We start from the raw sequence: 23999 nt of genomic DNA on the forward strand, positions 1-23999 counted from the left end.
TAGCCAACATGGTGAAACCCTATCTCTACTAAAAATACAAAAATTAGCTGGGTGTACTAGCACGTGCCTGTAGTCCCAGCTACTCAGGAGGCTGAGGCAGGAGAACCGTTTGAACCCAGGAGGCGGAGGTTGCAGTGAGCCGAGATTGTGCCACTGCACTCCAGCCTGATGGCAGTGTGAGACTCCGTCTCCAAAAAAAAAAAAAGCCAGTATGGTGGCACACACCTGTAATCCCAGCTACTTGGGAGGCTGAGGCATGAGAATCGCTTGAATTTGGGAGAGGGAGGTTGCAGTGAGCCCAGATTGCACCACTGTACTCCAGCCTGGGCAATAGAGTGAGACTCTGTCTCAAAAAAGAAAAAAGAATGTTAATAAACTACAGATATAAGGCCCTAGAAACAGCATGTTTATTGGATTAAGAATTCCGTTAAATATTTCAGAAAGTTCTTTTTGCTTAGTTTCATTTTTCACAACAGTAGATTTCCTCCTGGTTAGTTTCAGTTCATGTTACTAAAGTTTCATGATAGGAATAGGACTTTACAAATAAGGTTTCTAAAGCATTGAACTTAGGAAAGTGGGGGCTGTCACATCTTGGGCTCCATGTTGCCCTGGAGTCCCATTTGATGAAGCTAGACTAGAGTATGTGTCTTCAAAGGTCGGTGGGGACATGAATCACAACAGTTATGTTTTTCAACTCTGGCAGAATTTTTGCATTTCTGAGCCAAAAATGGAACAAAAAATAAAACATGAAAAGTAAATTGAGAAAATAAAGCTAAAAATAGGACTAGCATCTCATAGATATTACTATTGGACTATATTTATATTTCATTAATACTGGATCCTTCTTTATATTTCAGTTACAACCTAGACTGTTGTTTCAGGAAGCTGTGATATTAAAATAATTATGGATTGGGGGACAAATTAGGAAATTTCTAAAAGTCTGGTTGTTCTCTCAATGGATATTACCATTGAAGAATATAATAGTTTCCAATAGGGAAACCACTTTAAGCATAGCAAGTGTTATAGAGCCTTTTTTTTCTTCTGGTTTTTTTTTTTTTTTTTTTTGAGATGGAGTCTCCCTCTCGTTGCCCAGGCTGGAGTGCAATGGCGCGATCTCGGCTCACCACAACCTCCACCTCACAGGTTCAAGCGATTCTCCTGCCTCAGCCTCTGGAGTAGCTGGCATTACAGGTGCCTGCCACCACACCCAGCTAATTTTTGCATTTTTAGTAGAGACGGGGTTTCACTGTGTTGGCCAGGCTGGTCTCAAACTCCTGACCTCGTGATCCACCCACCTCAGCCTCCCAAAGTGCTGGGATTACAAGCGTGAGCCACTGCGCCCAGCCTAATTTTGTATTTTTAGTAGAGACGGGGTTTCACCATGTTGGTCACGCTGGTCTTGAACTCCTGACCTCAAGTAATCTGCCTGCCCTGGCCTCCCAAAGTGCTAGGATTACAGGTGTGAGCCACTCCACTTGGCCAACTCTTGATTTTTCTGCCTCACGTCAGCTCCTGGCTGTCTTTGAAGTCAGGAAATGGTGACTCTTCTTCAATTCCTTGATCAAAAATCAGGAATAATCCTCAAGTCTTCTTTCTGTTACACTTTACATCTAATACAGCAGAAAACTGAGGGATTTATACTGATCTGATAGGTGAAAAATGATTTCAGTGTGGTTTTAATTTGCATTTCTCTAATGGAAGTTGAGTGTCTTTCAATATGTTTAAGAACTGTTGGCATTTCCTCCTTTTGTGAACCCACATGTCCATTTCATTTGCTCATTTTTATCTTCTAGGGATACTGGACATTTGTTAGCAATTTTTTTTTTTTTTTTTTTTTTTTTTTTTTTTTGGAGACAGAGTTTCGTTCTTGTTGCCCGGGCTGGAGTGCAGCAGTGCAATCTCAGCTTACTGCAACCTCTGCCTCCCAGGTTCAAGCGATTCTCCTGCCTCAGCTTCCCAAGTAGCTGGGATTACAGGCATGCACCACCATGCCCAACTAATTTTTGTATTTTTAGTAGAGATGAGGTTTCTCCATGTTGGTCAGGCTGGTCTCAAACTCCCAACCTCAGGTGATCTGCCTGCCTCGGGCTCCCAAAGTGCTGGGATTACAGGCGTGAGCCACTGCACCCAGCCCATTTGTTCAAAATTTTATAGGAGCTCTTTATGTATTGGGGAGATTAGCCCTTTATGTATAATGCCACTTGCAAATATTCCCTCTGTTACACATTTTTCTTTTGTCTTGACCAATCAGAATCCCTGAGTCAAAGGGTATAGTATTTAATTTGTTGACAGGTGGAGCCACACTGCCTTTTAAAAAGACTTTTTAGTTTATATTCTGTACATTATTCAAGGTTATTTCTCCCCCACACTTGCCCACTTGATTTTTAGTTAAATACTTCTTTGTTTGTTTTTGAGATGGAGTCTCGCTCCGTCGCTGAGGTTGGAGTGCAGTGGCGTGATCTCAGCTCACTACAACCTCTGTCTCCTGGGTTCAAACGATTCTCCTGCCTCAGCCTCCCGAGTAGCTGGGACTACAGGTGCGTGCCACCACACCTGGCTAATTTTTCGTGTTTTTAGTGGAGATGGGATTTCACCATGTTAGCCAGGATGATCTCTATCTCCTGACCTCATGGTCCGCCTGCCTCAGCCTCCCAAAGTGCTGGGATTAGAGGCGTGAGCCATCGGGCCCAGCCTAATTAAATACTTCTTATGGCCGGGTGCGGTGGCTCATGCCTGTAATCCCAGCACTTTGGGAGGCTGAGGCGGGTGGATCACCTGAGGTCAGGAGTTCAAGACCTGCCTGGCCAACATGGCAAAACCCTGTCTCTACTAAAAAATAATATAAAAATTAGCTGGGCGTGGTGGCGGGCACCTGTAATCCCAGTTACTCAGGAGTCCAAGGCAGGGAGAATTGCTTGAACCTGGGAGGTGGAGGTTGCAGTGAGCCGAGATTGCGCCACTGCATTCCAGCCTGGGCGACAGAGTGAAGCTCCCTGTCAAAATAAATAAATAAATAAAAATTAATATTTCTTATTGATCTGATAATCAGCATAAACCTTTTGTTGATTTTTATTTCCTAAATCCTTGTGAGGTTGAGTGTAATTTTAAACATAAATGGTGTATTTTTCAAAAGTTTATATTCTTCGTTTTGAAAATTATTTCTTACTGTTTTCAGAATATAGATCCATTGTAAATATAGTGCATATATCTTCTTCCAATCTGTGTCTTAGTTTAACTTTTTAAAAATGTTTCTTGCCATACAGGTGTTTTTTAGTGTTTCTCTGTTGAATGAATGTAAGCAACTTTTCTTTGTAACAGACTATATATATGCCGTTTTCCTTCACCAGCCTTGGAGTGATATAGTTGTATTTTGATAACCCCTTGTTGAATTTTGACCCTATAATCTAGAATCCTTTGTATATTTTTCTGTAAGCCCCCTGGGAGTATGGACAAGGTGTTGGTAGTTACAAAGATTCTCAATTTCATGTGATATTATAAGCATTCTTTAATTTTTACTGATTTTCTGCATGCCAAATTATACTATCACTTTTATTATTTAATAACAGATAATCCAGAAATCATTTTTTGTGGGTTTGGAGTACATTATTAATTGTTTTACAGCAGCATTTTCCTAATTATCTAGATTGATGTATGAATATCTGTGTTTTCTAATAAACACTAAAAGGGGAAACAACCCAAATATCCGTCAGCTGATGAATGGATAAACAAAATTTGGTATGGTCTTAACACAATGGAATAGTATTAGGCAATAAAAAGGAATGAATATTATTTGGCAATAAAAAGGACTGATATATACTACATATGGGTGAACCTTGAAAACATTATGCTGAGTTTAAAGAGCAAGGCACAAATACCCACATATTGTATGATTCTGTTTATGAAAGTATCCAGAGTGGGCAAATCGTAGAGACAGAAAGTGGATTGGTGATCTCTAGCAGTTGGCCAGGTGGGGGAGGGATGGGAAGTGACTAATAGAGGTTTCTTCTTAGGATGATGTGAATGTTCTAAAACTGGTAGTGGTGATGGTTGCACAACTCTGACTATACTGAAAACCAATGAATTACACACTTTTTAAAAATGTGAATTTTATGGTATGTAAACTATATCTCAGAAAAGCTGTTACAAAAATTAGTCTTAGGTAATGCAAGCATAATAAAAATTTAGTGTAAGAGAGTGGCAGATGAAGATAAATTGACAGAGAAACTCTTGTCTCCTGTAATAATGTAAGAACAGAAGGTTGGTGTGATTTTCAGGGAAGAGAAGGATCAACCTGAATTTGCTTCCGTAGCAAATTAACAAACTATCATTGTGTAATGTATGTTCTGAGAATTTGAATTATGTTAAGCAAAGTAATGTCCTTTATACATGTTCTTTATTAGGATTGTTTTTTATACACAATTTCTTTAAATAGGTCAGTCATATGAAATTCGGATGCTGGATAATCGGAAAATGGGTGATATGCCTGAGATCAGTGGAAAATTAGTAAAGGTAAGGACAGTTCATTTTAATTCCCAATGGATATTGCTGTGATTGAATGAGTTTTTGTTTTAAAAAAAATTAATTTCACTTCAATAATTGTCGTATTACAACTTTTTAACTTTATGAGCTATATTTTGTTTATTCACCTGTAAAATGGGAATTATAGCAGTTATTGGGTAGAGTAATTTTGAAAGACCCTTGGAAATCAAGGAGCAATAGAAAAGTTAATTGTAGTTATGGGGTAAAAAACTCATCACCACAACAAAAACCTATAAGCCTCTCTAAAAGTAAAAGATAATATGGGGAAGAATGTCAATGTTGGCATAAAAATTTAAAAAATCCTTTACCTTGTAAAGTTTCATTTAAAAAATAGAAATCTCTGTTCACCCTACTCATGTATCTGAATGAAGAAGTCAGTCATCCTAGGTATAGGAGGCATAGCTGTTTTCCAGCTAACCTGTTCTTTTAGGATGTATCTTCAGAACCATCCCTGCCCCCTGGCCCCTCCTAGCCTGTATCCATCATACATCATGGCTGTTTATAAATTCCATAGCATTACAGGGCAGGGTTAATGAAAGAATCTTAATTGGGGAAAGTTAAAACCTCATGTGGCTAAGTGTTAGCAAGAGACAAGTTCTCTTGATCCTTCCATCTTCCTACAGAGTGGCATGTCAGGGCCCAGGTGCTGCTGGGCCCTCAGTGTGGAGGGGCATTCTATTGGAAAGACCCTGCCCTCTGTGGATCTGCCTTTTTAGTGGGTAAGCATGGGAAGGGCAGCCTTGTGGTGGGAATTGGATTCAGGCAGTCTAAAGTTGGTGTGTTAACTAATTTGGCATGTCTGGGAAAGCCAGCTGCCCAGTACCTGGAGGGCACCTGGAATGTTACTTAGGGATCAAATGATAGGTTACCAAAGGTGCTTTGGAACTTCTTGAATGTGCAGAATATATTCAGCAATGTGCCTTCTCTGATTGTTCTGTTTTCGTCTTTTTTTGTCCTGGTTTTTTTTTGTTAATGTATCAGTGTAAAAGGGTTGGAAAGTTGTTTTAAAAAGGTTGGAAAGTTGTAAACCCCATAATAAAATTTAGTAGGATTTGATGGGCCCTATATTGAGGTCTTTAAAACTGGATCCAAAAATGTTAGAACAATTTTTTTAACCTTTCATTATGGTAAAATTTGAACATACCCAGAAGTAAAGAGAATGGTACAATGAATCCACATATATCCATCATATGGTGGTATATAATAAATATATCTGGTATATATCATGAGTTCTCATAAGTTCTCCTGCCAACTTCAACATTCTCCACAATTTGCCAGACTTGTTTCATCTGTTCCCCCTTGTGCTTTTTTTGTGTATGCTGGATTATAGAATTTACTAATTTGTAATTTTAACTCAGTTCTTCATTCATGACCATTCAGTGTTCTGAGGAAAATATAACAAACTTTGACATCCAGACCAAATGCCAAAATTCAGTGTCCATCAAGGCATTGAAGAAAATCAATTCTGAAGCAATTGTCTTTGTCATTTATCAGTGGAGACAAGCTGGCTTTCCAGGGCAGTTCCCTGAATAGGTGGTAGGATTTAGAAATAATTAGTCTGATAGATGATACCTAATGTTTAAAATATTTTGGCAAGCTGGTTAAAATACCTGTTAGATTAACTTGGGATGGCAGGGTAAAGTTGTATGACTGCTTTAAGTTCACCTTCCTTGTATTTACTTCCAAATTAAAACGTAAAAACATTTAATGTACAAAATTAATGCAAGCAAATAAATTAAGGGAAAAATGACACCTCATTATGACATAATGAACTACTGTTAGTAGTAAAACCATTAACTTATAAATGCACAGTGAATGTTTTGCTGACATAACACTAGTATATTCCACCTAGACAAGGTTACTTATTCTGAAGGCATCAGTATCTAAATATTTAGCCCACTGATTGAAGAGGGGTAATTTTTAAAGCATTTTACATTGGCTTCATCGTCTGTTTGATAAGCCAGCTGTGTGATTTTTGGTGGATGTGCCAGGCATCCAGTTATATTCTGTAAGCTTGTCTGGGATTAAGAGCTACTGTCTGCTACTACCAAAGACTGCAGGATGAATTTCTTGGAAATTACATCTTTTTTTTAGCTAGAGAATCCCTAAAATATGCTTCAGATTTCTAGAGTTTTATTTACTGGCCCTAGGATCTTCGACTATACTACTTAAATTTGGGAGGGAACCTTGGGGATTAAGTGATAGGTTTGCGAAGGTGCTTTGGAACTTCTTGAATGTGCGGAACATATTTAGCAATGTGCTTTCTCTGATTGTTCTGTTTTCGTCTTTTTTTGTCCTGTTTTTTTCTTTTAGTCTTATTGTTAGGGCCCCATCACATGTTGCTAGTTCTGAAAATGCAGTCAATCTCCTTTTAGGGAGAACTTTCAGATAATGAGATTTTCTCCCTGTTTCATGTAAGAAGTTCCTTTCCTCTCTCCCGCCCTCCTCCCTCTCTTCCGCCCTCCTCCCTCTCTTTCTTTCCCTTCCTCCCTTCCTCTTCATTCCTTTCTTTTTTCCTTTCTGTTCTTTTTTGGGTAGGGTTTTCTGGTAGAAACTGGAAAACCTGCTAGACAAATTGTAAAAGAGCTATATAATGCTAGAATTTTTCTTATATATCTTGTAATTTCCTAACTTTGGTCCTCCTTTTATCTTCTTTAGTATTTTAGTCTGACCTTCTAGAATGGGGCTTAGTAAAGCTCTGAAGTCTAATACCTGTATTCTAATACTGTTTTCATCTGAATATGTGTATTTAGTATGGTTCTTACTGAATATGGAACAATTAGAATTGTGATATTTTCTGTGCTGTACTTTTCTGGAGACGAGCTGTTTAGCAAATGTGAACCACTGGCATTGGTGTCTTAGGGGCCACCACTAGCCTATGCACCATCACTATGAGAGTTTTGCTCTGGTCAGGTGATGGTGTGAAGTGGGTGCTGGGTAATTGCTTGGACAGGCCCTGAAGGTGTGGGTGCAGGTGAGGAAGATGGGAATAAAGCAGCCACTGAGCCCTATAAATTTCTCCCACATGGTACTCTTTAACTATCTCAAAGAAAAAAATTGCTACTTTTAATTGGCTGCTGGGATTACAGGCATGAGCCCCACCGCACCTGGCCTAAGTTCTCTTTTTCAAGGCAGTGGGCAGTGTGTTGGATTTTTGTTTTTTGCCAGTTCTTTTTTTTAAAAACTCAATTTTTTTTTTTTTTTTTTTTTTTTGAGATGGAGTCTCGCTCTGTCACCCAGGCTGGAGTGCAGTGGTGCGAACTCGGCTCACTGCAAGCTCTGCCTCCCGGGTTCACACCATTCTTCTGCCTCTGCCTCCCAAGTAGCTGGTACTACAGGCGCCCACCACCATGCCTGGCTAATTTTTTGTATTTTTAGTAGAGATGGGGTTTCACCGTGTTAGCCAGAATGGTCCCAATCTCCTGACTTCGTGATCCGCCTGCCTCAGCCTCCCAAAGTGCTGGGATTACAGGTGTGAGCCACCACGCCCAGCCAAAAAAACTCAATTGTTAACTGTTATTTTAAATTAAAGTTTTACCATTGTGCCTGGGTTTCTCTGTCTCCATCTTTTCATTTTTAATAACTCCTGTGTGCATCTGGTATTTTCTTTATAGGAATGTAATTCTTGCTCATTAGTTTTAGTGGGAAGAACCTTAATTTTGAATTGCAATAGCAAATTATTTTATAAAATCAATACCTAAGTTACCATTCTATTTATAATTTTAATTTTTGAGTTATAATTCTTTGCACCAAATAATTGTACCATAATCCAGGTATCCAAGGGCAAAAGAGTTCACTTACAGAATGTTTAAAACAATCTAGTTGTGTAGGTTCTACTGCTACAGGTTAACACATAAAAAGTAGAAATGGTCCTGCATTTTAGCTGGAGCAGTTTAAAAGTACTCATTTTCCTCACTTACTCCACAGAGCATCATAAGGGTTGTATTCCATGACAGACGGCTACAATACACAGAGCATCAGCAACTTGAAGGATGGAAGTGGAATCGCCCAGGAGACAGACTTCTTGATTTAGGTATAGACAGTGATCAAAAGACCATGGAGATGAGGGCATTGTAGCTATGGCCAGTAATGTGTTGTGTTGGCATCATGAATTACTTGTGTGGGGAAAGTTTTGGTGTTTGTGGATTTTGTGTCTTTTTTTTTTTAATTTTTTTTTGAGACAGAGCCTTGCTCTCTCGCCCAGGATAAAGTGCAGTGGCACAGTCTTGGCTCACTGCAACCTCTACCTCCCGTCTTCAAGTGATTTTCCTGCCTTAGCCTCCTGAGTAGCTGGGATTGCAGGCGCTCGCCACCATGCCTGTCTAGGATCTTGTGTCTTGAGAGTTGTTTTCTATATATACATACACACACACATACATATATATGTATGTATGTATACATTTTTTTCTTTTTATTTTTTTCCCCATCCTTGTATTATAAAGAACCGAGAGAGTTGTTTTATAGTTAAAACGTCAAGTAGCTTTTTGGTGCTGAACTAATGTGAACCCGGAATTTTATGATTTTGAAACCATTTAATTGTAAACCATCTATCTTTTTTTTTTTTTTTTTTGAGACGGAGTTTTGCTCTGTCGCCCAGGCTGGAGTGCAGTGGCGCAATCTTGGCTCACTGCAACCTCCGCCTCCCGGGTTCAAGCGATTCTTGTGCCTCAGCCTTTTGAATAGCTGGGACTACAGGCATGTGCCAATGTGTCTGGCTAATTTTTGTATTTTTAGTAGAGACAGGGTTTCACCATGTTGGCCAGGCTGGTCTCAAACTCCTGACCTCAGGTTATATGCCTGCCTTGGCCTCCCAAAGTGCTGGGATTACGTGAGCCACCGCGCTCAGCCTTATCATATTCTTAAAAAAAAAATGAAATACAAACCATGGTAGGGGAAACTATGATACTCATTTAGGGTGGGTTTTGATGTTGAAGAAGTTGATCATGGAGACCACTGAAGGACAGAGTTCAAAGCAGTTACAGTTATTTCATTAGAACATAATATAGTAAGTTGTAAGTTTTTAAGTTATTTAAAGTGGATGAGTTTTTATGTAACTTCTTTTTAAAACATAGATATTCCAATGTCTGTGGGAATAATTGACACAAGGACGAATCCAAGCCAGTTAAATGCGGTTGAATTTCTGTGGGACCCAGCAAAACGCACCTCTGCTTTCATTCAGGTTTGGATTTTTACATTATTAGAAGCTTATTAACCTAGTTATTTAGGTCATGGTAGGATTGAATTTTTGATACAGTATCATTTCCTTTAAATGTCTATTTATAAACTATGTTGTAGTGTCTTTCTATATACATAGTTAGGTTTAATCTAGTAAGTTCATCCTATTTTAAACTAACATATATGAAGACATTCTATGATATGTAAAGTACTATTCAAATGTTATTTTTACCACTAGTAGTCCCAATAATGAAAATGTCTATTTTTCATGAGATGTATTTCTCTTGAACAAAAGCTGCTATTTAAAAGGATATGATTGAAAAAAGGTTGAGGTTTTAAAATTCCTTCTAGCATTATTTTAAAAACATTCTAATACTGAAAAATTCAAACCTCTACAAATAGGATAATAATGATGACTAATTGTCCATGTAACCATCACCTGGCTTTAGCAGTTTTGAGTAGTTTCCGCCCCCTTTTAGTTATTGTTGGAGCACTTTTTTTTTTTTTTTTTTTTTTTGAGATGGAGTTTCATTCTGTCACCCAGGCTGGAGTACAGTGGCATGATCTCGGCTCACTGCAATCCCCGCCTCCCAGATTCGAGCTCTTCTCATCTCTCAGCCTCCCGAGTAGCTGGGATTACAGGTGTGCACCACAGTGCCTGGCTGCTTTTTGTATTTTTAGTAGAGATGGGGGTTTCACCATGTTGGCCAGACTGGCCTTGAGCTCCTGACCTCAAGTGATCCACCTTCCTTGTCCTCCTAAAGTGCTGGGATTACAGGTGTGAGCCACCATGCCCAGCCTGTTAGAGTACTTTAAAGCAAGTTTCAGACATACCATTTCATCCATAAATATCATGTCTCTAAGAGATGAGTTTTAAAAAGTAACTATAATATCATTATTCTGTGTTTTAAAAAAATAGTAATTCTAATACCCAGAATGTTCAAATTTGTATGTGGTGGAATTTAAACTACCAGGTAGGTAATATATAGAAAAGGAAAACCACTTACTTGCTGACCAGCCTTCATAAGCTATGCTTTGCATGAACTGTAAAAAATCATTTGTATTTTGCATTTTGGTATTCTACCAATATTATTCTCCATCAGTTAATCCCTGGGGGCATGGTTTATATCCATCGAATATTGATGTAAACTCATACTGTTGGTGTTTGTCTATAAGGCAACTAGTTATGTAGTAAATCAAAGTGATACAAGACCTGGCTTTACATATCAGGTTGTGTTGTCATATTGCAGAGATCAGTTTTAATAGTGAGTCATTAGAAGAGGGGGATGTGCAGCAGTCAGAAATGACCAAGGTCTTGCTGTTAACTCTGTGTGAAACTCTAAGGCTGTTATCCAGGGTGGTTATTAGGAGACAGGGCAGGAGTGGTGGAAGATAAGTATTGCCCTCTGGATCCTGAATGACCAAAGAGTTTAGATGGATACAGAATAGGGTGGGTAGTGGGTTTTCTGGACTGTAAAATTTCCCCAGGCAAAGTATCACAAACTGGTATCAGTAGGAACGGCAGTAAGATGGTTGGCTGGGTAGAGCAGGGGTAATGGCAGTAGAGGGCAAACAACAGAAGCTCTAAACAATGAGGTGAAGATTGCTGTGGATTGAACCGGGCTTAGTACCCTGGGTCTGAGATTAGCAGACAGTCCAAGGTAGAGGTGGGCAGTATACATAGGAAGCTACTGTAGTGTTGTACCCCTGATTGGAGCCAAGTCCTGCATTAGAGGAGAGGCATTGTGATGGGCAAGAGCTCAGAAAGTCTGGAGAGGCTCAGTTGGATTTGTGAAAGGGAAGCCATATCTTAAAAACAATTAGGTTCGTAGATAATTTGGCTAATACGTGTGATGAGTTCATTTTAAAGGATCTTGAATTTATAGTGGTGTCAGGTCACTCAAGAGGGAACAAAATCGAAAAATAACCAGTGGAAGGTCTTTGAATCCATTTCATCCTGAATCGTTTTATAGGTACACTGCATTAGCACAGAATTTACTCCACGGAAGCACGGAGGTGAAAAGGGAGTGCCCTTTAGGATCCAGGTTGACACCTTTAAGCAGAATGAAAATGGAGAATACACAGATCATCTACACTCAGCTAGCTGCCAAATCAAAGTTTTTAAGGTAAGACAGAGAACCTGGGTTTTCCATAATTAAGGCTCAGTTTTGCCTGTAAAGCTGTATGTCTGCAGCCTGATGGATGAAATAGTATACTTTGTTTTTAAGCCTAAAGGTGCAGACAGGAAACAAAAAACTGACCGAGAGAAGATGGAGAAGAGAACAGCTCATGAAAAAGAAAAGTATCAGCCGTCCTATGATACCACAATCCTCACAGAGGTAATGTAATACAGCATTTGGTTTTGGAAGAGAAGCAAAGGTTGCATATTAGTCTATTTCTAAGATGAGTTTTGCTACAAAAGGGTTGGGGAAGATTGGGTGGCAGTTTGACATGTTATTCTCTGTGAAATTTCTGGGGAAAATATTTAAATTTGGGGATTTTGATAGACTGTTTCCTGGGTGGGATCTTAAATGAAGATGCTGAAATCCCAATGAGGTCTTAGAAACAGACCTTAAAAACTTTGAAGTTGGCAAGAGACTTAAGTTGGGGCCTAGAAAGTCCAATTTTTGTCACTGCTGGGGTTTTGCATTTTTTTTTAACTTTGAATCCTGTTAGTCATGCATTTGTTTAATTGGACTGAAGAGACATGAAACAGGGTGTTAGATCTTTCTTTGTATAATGAAAAGACATTGATCCCAATCTTTGGTGTTTGTCCAGATGAGGCTTGAGCCTATAATTGAAGATGCAGTTGAACATGAGCAGAAAAAGTCCAGCAAGCGGACTTTGCCAGCAGACTACGGTGATTCTCTGGCAAAGCGAGGCAGTGTAAGGGACTTCTGCTTCTCTTTTCATTGTGCAAGAAACCTTGTGCAGTGTTAGATATAGGACCAACTTCCACCACAAAGTAAAGCCAAAATTGTTTTTGATGTCCATGTCTTGATTCAATTTGCTTTTGTTTAGACTTCCTGCTTCTGTTTGTTCCTCACTGAGGAAAATTTCCTAAATCTAACACTTTAAAACAAAGCAAAAAACAATGTTGACCATATTGGGTGGTTTTGGAGGGAAGAAAAGACACTCAGAGATATGTATTCCCTCCCTGACTCCTTCCCTTCCTCCTTCCCTCCCTCTCTCTCCTTCACACACACACCTCCTTCAAGAGCACTGAAATGAATTGAAAATACTTTCTTTAGTAAATTAGCTATTATTTTTGTGTAACTGAAAAGGGTCTTGCTTTCTCATGTGTATACTTGATAAGAAAATTTTGTGGACAGTTAGATGATGGCAGCAAGCTTGACATTAACACGTGCAGTTCTTTGTCACATTTTTCTGCATGTAGTATAAAAATGTGTGTCTGTCTATGCTTCTAAGAGCCTGTTTGGCAGCACTGGTAGAAAAAAAAAAACTCTGATGGGATTCATGTTTCTTCTTGGCAGTTGCATTGTGAATTAATGCTTCAGGCCAAAGTAGTGTACCTTGCTACACCTAGACCTGGGTCCCCCGCAATATGCAGTCAGGGGGCATCTGGTTGAATATGTGCTTTGTCCAGTTAAGTATAGCAAATCTTTATTTTATGACATGACTCTTCATCTATTAGTCCACAAAGGATGATCCTGCTTTTGCAAACTTACATCAGCTACATACCTTCAGTAAATATAAACACAGAACATTAAAGAATCATTTAAAATAATTGTCATCATATGTATTCATGACTGCTGTATTCACTGTTGCAGTCTTTGCACTATTAAAGTACCAGAGGATTTTTCATTCTTACACATATCACAATTACTGTGGTTAAATGTAGACTTTGAATGTTACTGTCACAAGCACTATCACAAGAAACTCATTTCCAATTATAGTATCGAATAAAAATGTTTTAATGCTTCTCTATGCAATGAAACTGAAATTGTACTCATCCTAGTGCCACTGGAAGCACACGTCACATTTTCTTTAACTGGGCTTTTTTTTTTTTTTTTTAAATCGAATCAAAGATTGTTAAAACAGCTGTATATTCTTTCCTAAAACAGCCGCCCCAGCAATTTTGTTTTTAATCTTCTTCTGATTTCTCAGCTGAAGACCCACCAGTGGTTCTTAGTAAACTTCTTTGCGGGGGATTCTGGCAACTCACTTTTCCTCTCCTGTTATAAACCATTTAACTAATAAAGAAGTGGGTTCTGGTAATTCCTAAATAAAAGAAATTCATTATAGCCCAGAGATAATCTGAAGATGGGAAAACTGTTGGTAAATTCTTAATGATTCTTAACTCAAGTCTAAAGTATGCAAAACGTCAGCAGTTCACTGGCCTGGGATTTCACATCTTCCTCATGTATTGCTTACTGCCCTGGCTGTATTTGATTTTGTTCAGATGCTTCTAGGGGTGGTTAGAGCTCATCTTGAAAACCTGTTTTTAAAAAAGCAGGGTACAGATTGATCCCTTAAAAGAGAAAGTTTGCAGAATTTCATGTTTCTTCAAATTCCTACAAAGGAAGGCCAACATTTCATAGAGTTTTTGGCTAGTTACAATTGGCTTTCAGTAAAAAGGGATATCCAGACTTACTGTTAGAGTCGAAAAGATGCCGAATGAAATGGTCGCACACTGAATAGTCACTACTGTTGGTTACCAGGAGATGCTGTACAACAAAACTCTTAGTGTGTCTGTTGGTCTTCATCTCTGAGCTGTATATGATTGGCTCAAATTATGACTGCCAATTTCTACAGCCTAAAATGGGTGATCATTCTTTACCTGGGGAGGGACTGTGTTCACAGTATACCGAAACCATAACTATGAGCCCAGGCCAGGCATTGCTAGCGCCGTTATGAATTCAGGAGCATAGGCACTGCACCATTGCTCGCTTATCGAATGTTAGAAGAATCTAAATATCTAAAAGCAAAATGGGTATTTATGGAGTTTTGGTAAACTTGGTGTTTCTACATTACTCTGCCATGCTAACTTGAAGCATTTTGATGGCTTCATTTCTTCAAATGGCTGGCAATAATTACCAAAAGTTTAGAGAGACTTGATACTTTTAATATTAAATGGTTTACATTATTTATACGTGTATGTTATGCTGTATTATGTTTTATATGTGCAGGGGGATGTTGTAGCAGGAAAATCTTTCAGATAGTAGAGGTGAGGTGACAGTGTGTGATACCCATGATTAGATTTGCTAGTCAGCTCACAGGGTCTTGGGTTCATCAAACAGTGTAAACTGAGGAGGTGATACTTTGTAAGGTGGAAAGAAAAAGAAGGGTCTAGTTTTTTAGTTGTTTATTTATTTATTTTTTTGAGATGGGCTTTCACTGTATTGCCAAGGCTGACCTCAAACTCCTCAAGCAGTCCTCCTGCCTCAGACTTCTGAGTAGTTGGACCACAGGTGTGTGTGTGTGCCATCACACCTGGCTTAAAAGGCCCTAATTTTAAAAGAATGGGCATTGTTGTGTAAAATGTAATTTATAGCAGAGTTGCTATGCCATGCAATAAGTTTATTCAGAGCTCTCCAGCTAGATTAGATTTCTTTTTTGAAAGCTGACTGATAATAGAAGTAATAAGTCTGCAATCATTTTTCTTTTTTAAGGGGATACATAATTGGGTAGTTGAGATTATTTTCCATGTATCCATTGCTTGATGGATGTCAGACCAAGCATTTTAAGCCCCTGTAGCCATTGGTGAGACTTAATTTCTGCCCTCATTGTGCTTCACAGTTTCTTAGCTCCATTACACCAAGTGGTCTTGACACTTACCTACTCAAAATAATTTTTAAATTTTTTTAGAGACAGTGTCTTGCCCAGTCACCTGGGCCTGGAGTGCAGTAGTGTGATCAAAGTTCACTGCAACCTCAAACTCCTTGGCTCAAGTGATGCAAGACACTTGAGACAGGTTCTCGCTGTGTTCCTCAGGCTGATCTCCAACTCCTGGCCTCAGAATGATCCTCCCACCTTGGCCTCCGAAAGTGCTGGGATTATAGGCATGAGCCACCATGCCTTGCCTCAAGAGAATTTTGAAAAAGGATATACTTGCACCTTTCCAGATCGACATCTGAAAGTTTTCATCATAAAGTTTTTTCATCATAAATTTAAATAGCTGCAAAGGAGGCAGTGTTCTGGCGTGGTGGTGATTTGCATTTACAATTTAAGATAAAACTGTGACATTACTCTGGAAGTGCATCCTGTGGAATCTAAATGCCATGGCGGTTTGACCACTGCTGTTGTTCATTCAAAAAATTCATTAAATCCAAAATTTTACTTCCTTCTTGGTCTCATGTTTCTATTTCACTCCCCTTAAATTTTATCCTAATATGACATAGTTTTATGCCTGAACATCTTTAAAAATTTTTTTCTTATTGATTTTTATTTTTTCTTCCTGAGGCTTCAAATGATGAAACTGAAATTTTTAAATGATCACCCTAAAAAAATTACAACAAATTTACATAAATTGAAATTTAATTTTTAAAATTTGCTGTGACCATAGCCTCTTAACTCAGTCAAGATATTTAAAACTTCTTATTAGTACCAATTTATCAGAACAACAAATCCTACAGATTTTGATGAATATTTATTAAATGTAAAAATAGAAATATTATTGGAAATGCATATTGAATGATGAGACAGGATAGAATATAACTTCTAGAATTTTATAGATATGAGAAATTTTGTTTTAATTTTTCTTTCAGCAGTGTCATTCAGGTCCTGGAAGTCCTTTTGAATCATCTGTCAAAAATCCCAGGGACATTTTTGTGTGATCTACTAGATTATTTCAATATATGTCAGTTGACAATAGGTCCTCCTGAATTATTTTGATAGCAAATAATTGAAAATCACCTGACTTACAGAAAAACTTAATCATTAGAGTTATGTACTTTTCCTTTCCTTTTTTTCAAGATGGGGGTCTCACTCTGTTACCCAAGCTGGAGTTCAGTGGTGTAGTCATGGCTCACTGCAGCCTCCCCTTCCCAGATTCAAGCAATTCTCCTGTCTCAGACTCCCAAGTAGCTGTGACTACAGGTGTGCACCACCACACCTGGCTATTTTTTCTTTTTTTTTTTAATCCTAGTATCTTTAGCTTGGCTTTGGAAGAGTCTTTCTTCATTATATTTACTTATTTATCTATTTTCATTTTTTTTGAGATGGAGTCTCGCTCTGTCACCCAGGCTGGAGTATAATGGCATGATCTCAGCTCACTGCAACCTCCACCTCCCAGGTTCAAGCGATTCTCCTGCCTCAGCCTCCTGAGTAGCTGAGATTACGGGCACATGCCACTACGCCCAGCTAAGTTTTTGTATTTTTAGTAGAGACGGGGTTTCACCATGTTAGCCAGGATGGTCTCAATCTCCTGACCTCGTGATCCACCCGCCTCAGCCTCCCAGAGTGCTGGGATTACAGGCGTGAGCCACCGCGCCCAGCCTCATTATATTTATTTTATTGTTTTTATTTTTTGGTAGAAACAGGGTCTCACTGTGTTGCCCAGGCTGGTCTTGAACTCCTGGGCTCAAGCTATCCTGGGCTATCCTGGGCTCCCGCCTTGGCATTGCAAAGCGCTGGGATGAGGGGCGTGAGTCACCGTGTCCAGCCTGGGAGAGTCTTAAACCCCAGGGCTATAGTTAGATGTGATGCCTTTCTTGTGTAAAGTGAGAGAAGGATGATTATAAAAGGGGACCCTTGAAACTGAGTCCTCAGATCCATTGGTTTTTAGAAAGAATACCTGTAAAGTGAAATCACACCATGTGATGTCTGTATCTCAAGTCTGAAGACTTGTATTTGAGATTACTCTGGCATGCTTAGCATGCTTTTGACTTTGACTTTTTCAACCTCCTAATTGTAATAGTGTATCTCCGTGTCTTTGTTCTGTTTCTGGTCAGAATTTTGCCTGGAGCTGGAAAATATTAAAGTTCACCACCTTCCAGAAAATATAAAAGAAAGATAGATAGATAGATAGACAGACAGACAGACAGATGGATAGATGTAGTACTGTACACAGTTGATGTATTTTGATGCTGGGCCTGTCTGGTCTGTCTTGAGGATTATTAGCCTTTAGAGGTATCAAAGAAGCAAATGGGTACTGGTGAGGCTGCTCATTAGGGAAGAGGGCACAAGGAGCACTAACTAGGTCAGAGCCATGTTTCAGGTCACCACGTGATGTCAGATGTTGCTTATAAATCCTTTCTTGTCTTCGCCATTCTTAAATCTTGATAGGTGCCTGTTGGGAAACTGATAAAGAGGATACTGGTAAAGAGGGAGGAGAAAGCTCTTCAAAGCAATTATGCTTAAGCATATATTTTAAATGCCTTTATAAATTTTTGCTGCTGTCATCACTTTAGGTCTTCTCTAAGATTAATCAGTGTCTAGACGCACACAGCAGGTAAAACTTTTCTTTGCCACACAGAAGTAAATTTGACATGTGTCTGTGAGGTTGCTTGATAAATGTCAGCTGTCTTGCATTTTATAATCTTGCATTTGGCTAGTGAGTGAATTACAAAAATATTTCTTCCACATATTTTAAAAGCATATCATTAATTTATTTCTGTTTCTGTCCTTAGTGTTCTCCGTGGCCCGATGCCCCCACAGCCTATGTGAATAACAGCCCTTCCCCAGCGCCCACTTTCACCTCCCCACAGCAGAGCACTTGCAGTGTCCCAGACAGGTATCTAGTTTGTGTGATCGTGTGCCTGCAGCTAACTAATGCTCATGTGCCTTCATTTCCCCATCTCTCCATGTACAGCAGCCTTTTGTTTGTATTGTACCTGAAGGAAACAGTAAGGGGAAGTATCCTGTATCTTGGTGGCAGAGGACAATCATTGTCTTTTCTTCACCTACCAGCCTTTTTTACTCCGAGCCCCTTGTGCCTTACATAGTCATAACTACAGTAATTGTAGACAAGGGGCCATTTTCAAGATAATAGCCAAGATATATTCTTTGTAAGATTAAAGACAACATTAACAGTGTCTATAGGTAAAGAGAGAGAGACAAAGTGAGTTTATTACTAAGTTCATTCACTTGTCTGTAATGCTTATATCAAATGGCTTATTTTCTGCAGTATTTCTTTTCTCTCCCAATAGATACGCTGTTTTTTTAATTGAATCTTTAAAGGAAGACCTTTCGGTTTCTACAGATTTGCTGTGGTTTTAGAAATGGAAATGGTGGACTCTTTATTCTGTTATCCAGCCTTGACTGGCAAGAGTCTAGAGTGAGCTCAGGGTGGGAGCAGGAGACTGCATTTGGGGCATCTTGAAGGTACAGCAGTACCCCATGGAGGCTTTCCATTCTAGGGCTTTGCTGCAGAACTAAGGCAGAGTAGTTCGCATCAGAAGTTCCCTATTTTTAGGAAGTTTCTTGTTGGGGAGGAAAATTATGAAAGCTAAGACCACAAAGGAAAAGGTTCTCCGGTCATGCTGACAAGGTCTGATGAGAAAGCAAGCAAAAATGTGCTCTCCCTCTGAGGAGATGGATAAACTGAGAAGGCAGCTTGTTGTCATGTAGGCTATTATGCTTTAAGAGTAGAAAAAGACCCTTGGACTCAGAAACTTAGAGGAGTGACGAGAGGACCAGTAGGTTACCATGTGTGAGGACTTAGAATAGTTTCCTAGTCAGTCCGGTCTGAATAATCTTAGAAAATGATTATGGCTTTAAAGGTGAGCTATAAGTTTATGTACTCCCTAGTAGACTCGAGAACTCATTGTGTTCCTAGCACTGTTCTAAGTGTTCCGATACATTAGTGACCAAACAGACAGACCCCTGTCTGAAGGAGCTTAAGTTCTTATGGGTAGAAAGGATATAAATAATCAAGATAATAAACCTAAGCAATTGAGGCACGGGGGCTAAGAAAGGAGTTGGTGCTCAAGAGCCAGAAGGTAGCCCTATTCCCTCTGGAGCTGTTTTTCATTTCATTTTACTTAGAAGCACAAGGATAGTGGTACAAGTTAATTTCTTTTGTTCTCTTGAAATTCACCCTCATCAATCTTGGATATATGTATTACTTAAAGGAGTATCATTTTATATTTTTGCTTAGGATCATTATACTATTTCTTGTAGCTCATTTTTTTTGCAATTATTTTCAACTATTTATCTAATTTGATGTTTCATATTTTTTCCCCTAACTTTTAAAAATTAATGTGTATCCTTCATTTTCCTTGGCATCCCTGAAGATAATTGGAGAAGCCCTTTTGTTTCACAAAACTTGAATTTCTTACCAGTACAGATGAAGAAGGCACAAATTAAGACACAGTCTTCTGTGTCTTAATTTCGTCATCACGTCCACACCCTAAGCTGTTGCGCTTGCATTTTGTTGCAGACTTTCATAGCTGTCTCCCACTGTTGCCTTACTTGAAATTTGCATAGTTACAATGCAACAGCGTTTAATGCCTTGATTAAAACATATATGTATTATAAAAATCATCATTTCTTTATTTCTCCTTTCTCCCCAGCAATTCTTCTTCCCCAAATCATCAGGGAGATGGAGCTTCACAGGCCTCTGGTGAAGTAAGTATCTTTCTCCTAAAACTATCTGATGCTTTCAGGGTCCTACATTTTAAAGTTTTGGTTTTTGTGCAAATGTATGGAGTAGGTGAGAAGTTTTGTTACATTTATATAATGTGTGGTAATCAAGTCAGGATATTTAGGGTGTCCATCACCTGAGTAGAGTACTTTTAGGTATAGTCATCCTACTCTGCTATGAAATACTGAATTTACTCCTATTTTATTGTATGTTTGTTTGTACCCTTTAATCCGGTTCTTCTCATCCTCTCTCTTCTCCCTCACCCATTCTTCCCAGTCTCTGTTACCTATTTTTCCACTCTCTACCTTCATGTGTTCAAATTTTTTTAGCTCCCACATATAAGTGAGAATATAAGTCTTTCTGTGCCTGGCTTATTTGACTTAAGACAATGAAATGTTCATGTTGTCCGTGTTGCTGCAAAAGATGATTTCATTAGCAGCAGCATGATTTTTCTCTTTTTTTATGGCTGAATAGCATCCCATTGTGTATCATGTTTAAGTTTCTGACAAGGGCCTGCATCATTATTTGGGTTGCTGGAGTCAGACTCATGCTCTTTTTGGGTGTTTTTTACTTCAAACTCCGAGGCTTTCTGTGTTTTGCTTAAATGTTCTAAGTTTGAATGGTTCCTTTTATTTATGTTCATTTTCATTGTTAACAGCAAATTCAGCCTTCAGCTACGATCCAGGAAACACAGCAATGGCTGCTCAAAAACAGATTCTCTTCCTACACAAGACTGTTCTCTAATTTTTCAGGTATGTGTATGTGTGTGTGTATCTGTGCATGAGAATGTTTTGTTTTTGTTTCTGTGCTTTTATTAACTTTATATTTTTAAAATTTTGAAATAACTATAGATAGGAAGTTGCAAAGAAAAATGTACAGAGGAGTTCTTTATATTTATCCCCCAATAGGAATATCTTGTATTTTTATTATATGCTATTGAAGCCAGGCAGTTGACATTGGTTCAGTCAGCAGTTTTACCAGACTTACGTGTCCTCATTTGTGTGTATGTGTATATAGTTTTACATGAGTTTTTTTCATTTTAACTTTATTTTGAAATAATATTTGTTTTACAGTAAGTTACAGAGCTAGTACAGTGATGTTTCGGTGTACTCTTCACTCCGTTTCTCACATAATTATAGTACAATAGCAAAACTGACATTGGCACAACGTATGTTATGGTATAGATATTTGTAACCACCACCACAATTAAGATACAGAATTATGCCATCACTACAAGGATCTCCCTCCTGCTACCCCTTTAGAGTCACACCCACACCCTTCCCCCACCATCCCTAATCCTTGGCAACCACTTTATATTCTGTCTATAATTTTGTCATTTTGAGAATGTTATATAAATGCAATCATATAGTATATATAGCCTTTTGAGATTGGCTTTTTTTCACTAGCATAATGGCCACCTAAGTTGTTGTGTTTATCAGTAGTTTAATCCTTTTTATTGCTAAGTAGTGTTTCATAGTCTGAGTGTACTCAATTACAGTTTTTATATACTTATGTGTGAAGTAAGCTAAGGGAATGTTAAGAAGGAATTTTAAAAGGTATCAAGCACTGCTTCTCCAGGTAGTGCTATAGGAGACCTGTTTAGAGGGACAGTAATAGATAATGACAGGTGGGGCAGAGGTAGCATTTCCCAAATATATTTGGCTCTGGGACTCTTTTCCGACATGACCACCTAGTAACATGTCCTGGCCAAGCATCCTGAGAAGTGCTGGATCACAGTAAAGTGGTAGTTAGCTTTCCTTCACCTGCAGTGCAGTAGGGCCATTAAAACACAACTTTATGAATCCCTTTAAGAGGACACAACTTGTGTGTGCACACACTCAGCCTGAAGAAAAGCTTGATTTTGCAAAGAACATGGTTTCTTACTATGCCACGTATTGTAATGTTTGTGCAATGAGTAGGTATTCCCCGTATAGTTCTTTGTCTCTTTAAAGTTCCAGATGGAAGTCATTTGCTAGCTGGGGACTACATTTTTATATGATTAAGTAAAGCCTTTTATGTGTGAAAAACTAGAAATTGTAAAATTTCAGGGTCAGGGAGCTGGGGTTTGTCTTGCACTGTTGTATGGAAGGCAGATGAAAAGCATAGCATATAGAAAAAGCGCCGACATTTGGAACTGAAGGAGGCCCCATGTTACTCCTGTTACATCAGGCAAATCCATGTTTCTGTCTGGTGAGTTTTAATCCCTTTCGCTGTGAGCAGTGATCACATGGCGTGGCCTTCTGCCTTTTCCTTATCCTGGGGGCTTCTTCCAAGAAAGTGGGCGAGGAGCTAGCCATGGTACCCTTTGGGCACATCTCCTGAGTCACAGCACTGACAGTAGCATGGTGAGGAGGACAGTGAGTCTTCTTGCTCTGATGCTTGTGGGCATTCACATTTCAGGAAGGGTTGTACATTGCAGTTATCTGTCCAGTTCTCTGTAGGGGTTAAGGGTGTGCACACACATACACAGTACTCTCTGGTCACAACTGTGAGGTGCATGTAGTAAGCACTAGTAGAGAGATGAAAGAGAGCCTCTCTGCTTACCTGACTATAAAATGACTCTATTAATGCTCATGTCTCATGGGAGATGTGCTTCTCTGATCTTTATTTGTTTTACAGACTAGAAATTTAGTAGCCTATTGCATTTAAGCCTTTAAAAAATAGAAAGATGACTCCATTATCTTCTACATATGTAAGTGGCTATTTATCATATGGAAGTCAAGCCTTCATCCCAAAGTTCATCTTAATTCCCCCAATAAACTGTATCCTGGCTGTTAGAGAATAAAACAAAAGATTATGGATACATTCAGACATTAAAAAGTAGAGAGAATATGATGAACTGCCATGCAGCCATCTCCTAGCTTCAAAAACTACCAGCATTTGGTCAGTCTTGCTCTCCACTATTTCCTCTCCTGCCTTTTGTTGTATTTCAAAGCAAATCCTAGATGCCATATCATTTATGCTTGAAATATTGAGTAGTAGTTCATGGTGTGTGTGTACTCAGGTATGGCTTTTATATACTTAAACCTAAGGTTTTTTTCTTGTATGGTAAGCGAAGGGAGTTCAGATAGAATTTTTAAAAGTGTCAAACACTGCTTCTCTAGGTAGTGCTATAGGAAACCTGTATAGAGAGACATTTACACTTGTAAATGACATCGTAAGTAGGATGTGCTTGGGGGAAATCTTAGGGTATAATGTGTGATTCTCTGCCATTCTTCTGTTAAAATTGGCTGCTGTGACAGAGTTGTTTATGTCATAAAATGTTTGACTTTACATTGCACGTTTCAGTATAAAGAGGCCCAGTCCTAGTTCAGCTACCAACTCTTACAGACTTTAGGCAAGTCCCACAAACTCTGGACTTCCATTTCCTTTTTTGTAAAATTAAAGATTGACTGGCCTGGGTGATCTCAGGGTTTGTTTCTGTGGGGTGGGTTAGAATCATGTTTCTTCACATAGCCACAACCCAGTCACTAAATAAGGTAGATGAGTGAAATCCTATATCGGGAAGAGTTCTTTAGGCCCTGCTCTCATTGATTTGATTCATCGGCCTCGGGGCTTCTAAGCTCCTTCTTGATACAGGACATGGAAAAGCCAGTATTTTCCTTGGCTCTGAAGGACAGGTGTCTGTTTGTCTTCTTGTATTGTTCGTGTGTGTGTGTGTATTCAGGATATCTGTGATTATTTTGAAGGACATTGGACTGCATGAAGACAGATGCCTGTAAAGCAGTTCTGTTCTTTT

The 23999-nt window shown here is 38.9% G+C and overlaps 2 protein-coding genes and 1 non-coding gene across 5 annotated transcripts in view; 1 reads left to right on the top strand and 2 right to left on the bottom strand.

Annotated features, from left to right (window-relative positions):
* UBP1 (upstream binding protein 1) overlaps positions 1 to 23999 on the top strand; it is a 52690-nt gene that overhangs the window by 19851 nt on the left and 8840 nt on the right. For 2 of the 3 annotated variants that reach the window (XR_008501774.2, XM_054483778.1), the window contains exons 3-11: positions 4433 to 4509; positions 8467 to 8572; positions 9612 to 9718; positions 11688 to 11840; positions 11943 to 12053; positions 12493 to 12600; positions 18306 to 18409; positions 20190 to 20244; positions 20919 to 21012. Coding sequence is in view for 2 of the 3 variants with exons in the window: in XM_054483778.1 (XP_054339753.1) it covers positions 4433 to 4509; positions 8467 to 8572; positions 9612 to 9718; positions 11688 to 11840; positions 11943 to 12053; positions 12493 to 12600; positions 18306 to 18409; positions 20190 to 20244; positions 20919 to 21012 (915 nt within the window). In the remaining variant the exon portion in view is untranslated. The remainder of the gene's footprint in view (positions 1 to 4432; positions 4510 to 8466; positions 8573 to 9611; positions 9719 to 11687; positions 11841 to 11942; positions 12054 to 12492; positions 12601 to 18305; positions 18410 to 20189; positions 20245 to 20918; positions 21013 to 23999) is intronic. The other variant, XM_054483779.1, reaches the window with a different exon arrangement.
* On the bottom strand, positions 7075 to 7136 carry LOC129034393 (U7 small nuclear RNA). Its single transcript, XR_008501876.1, has one exon. It is a non-coding gene; the product is annotated as a U7 small nuclear RNA (small nuclear RNA).
* Positions 13287 to 23999, bottom strand: part of FBXL2 (F-box and leucine rich repeat protein 2) — a 131532-nt gene continuing 120819 nt past the window's right edge. Inside the window, exon 16 of the transcript XR_008501775.2 lies at positions 13287 to 17976. The gene's annotated coding sequence lies outside the window, so the exon portion shown is untranslated. The remainder of the gene's footprint in view (positions 17977 to 23999) is intronic.

The sequence above is a fragment of the Pongo pygmaeus genome, chromosome 2 (genome assembly GCF_028885625.2).
Source record: "Pongo pygmaeus isolate AG05252 chromosome 2, NHGRI_mPonPyg2-v2.0_pri, whole genome shotgun sequence".
NCBI lineage: Eukaryota > Metazoa > Chordata > Mammalia > Primates > Hominidae > Pongo > Pongo pygmaeus.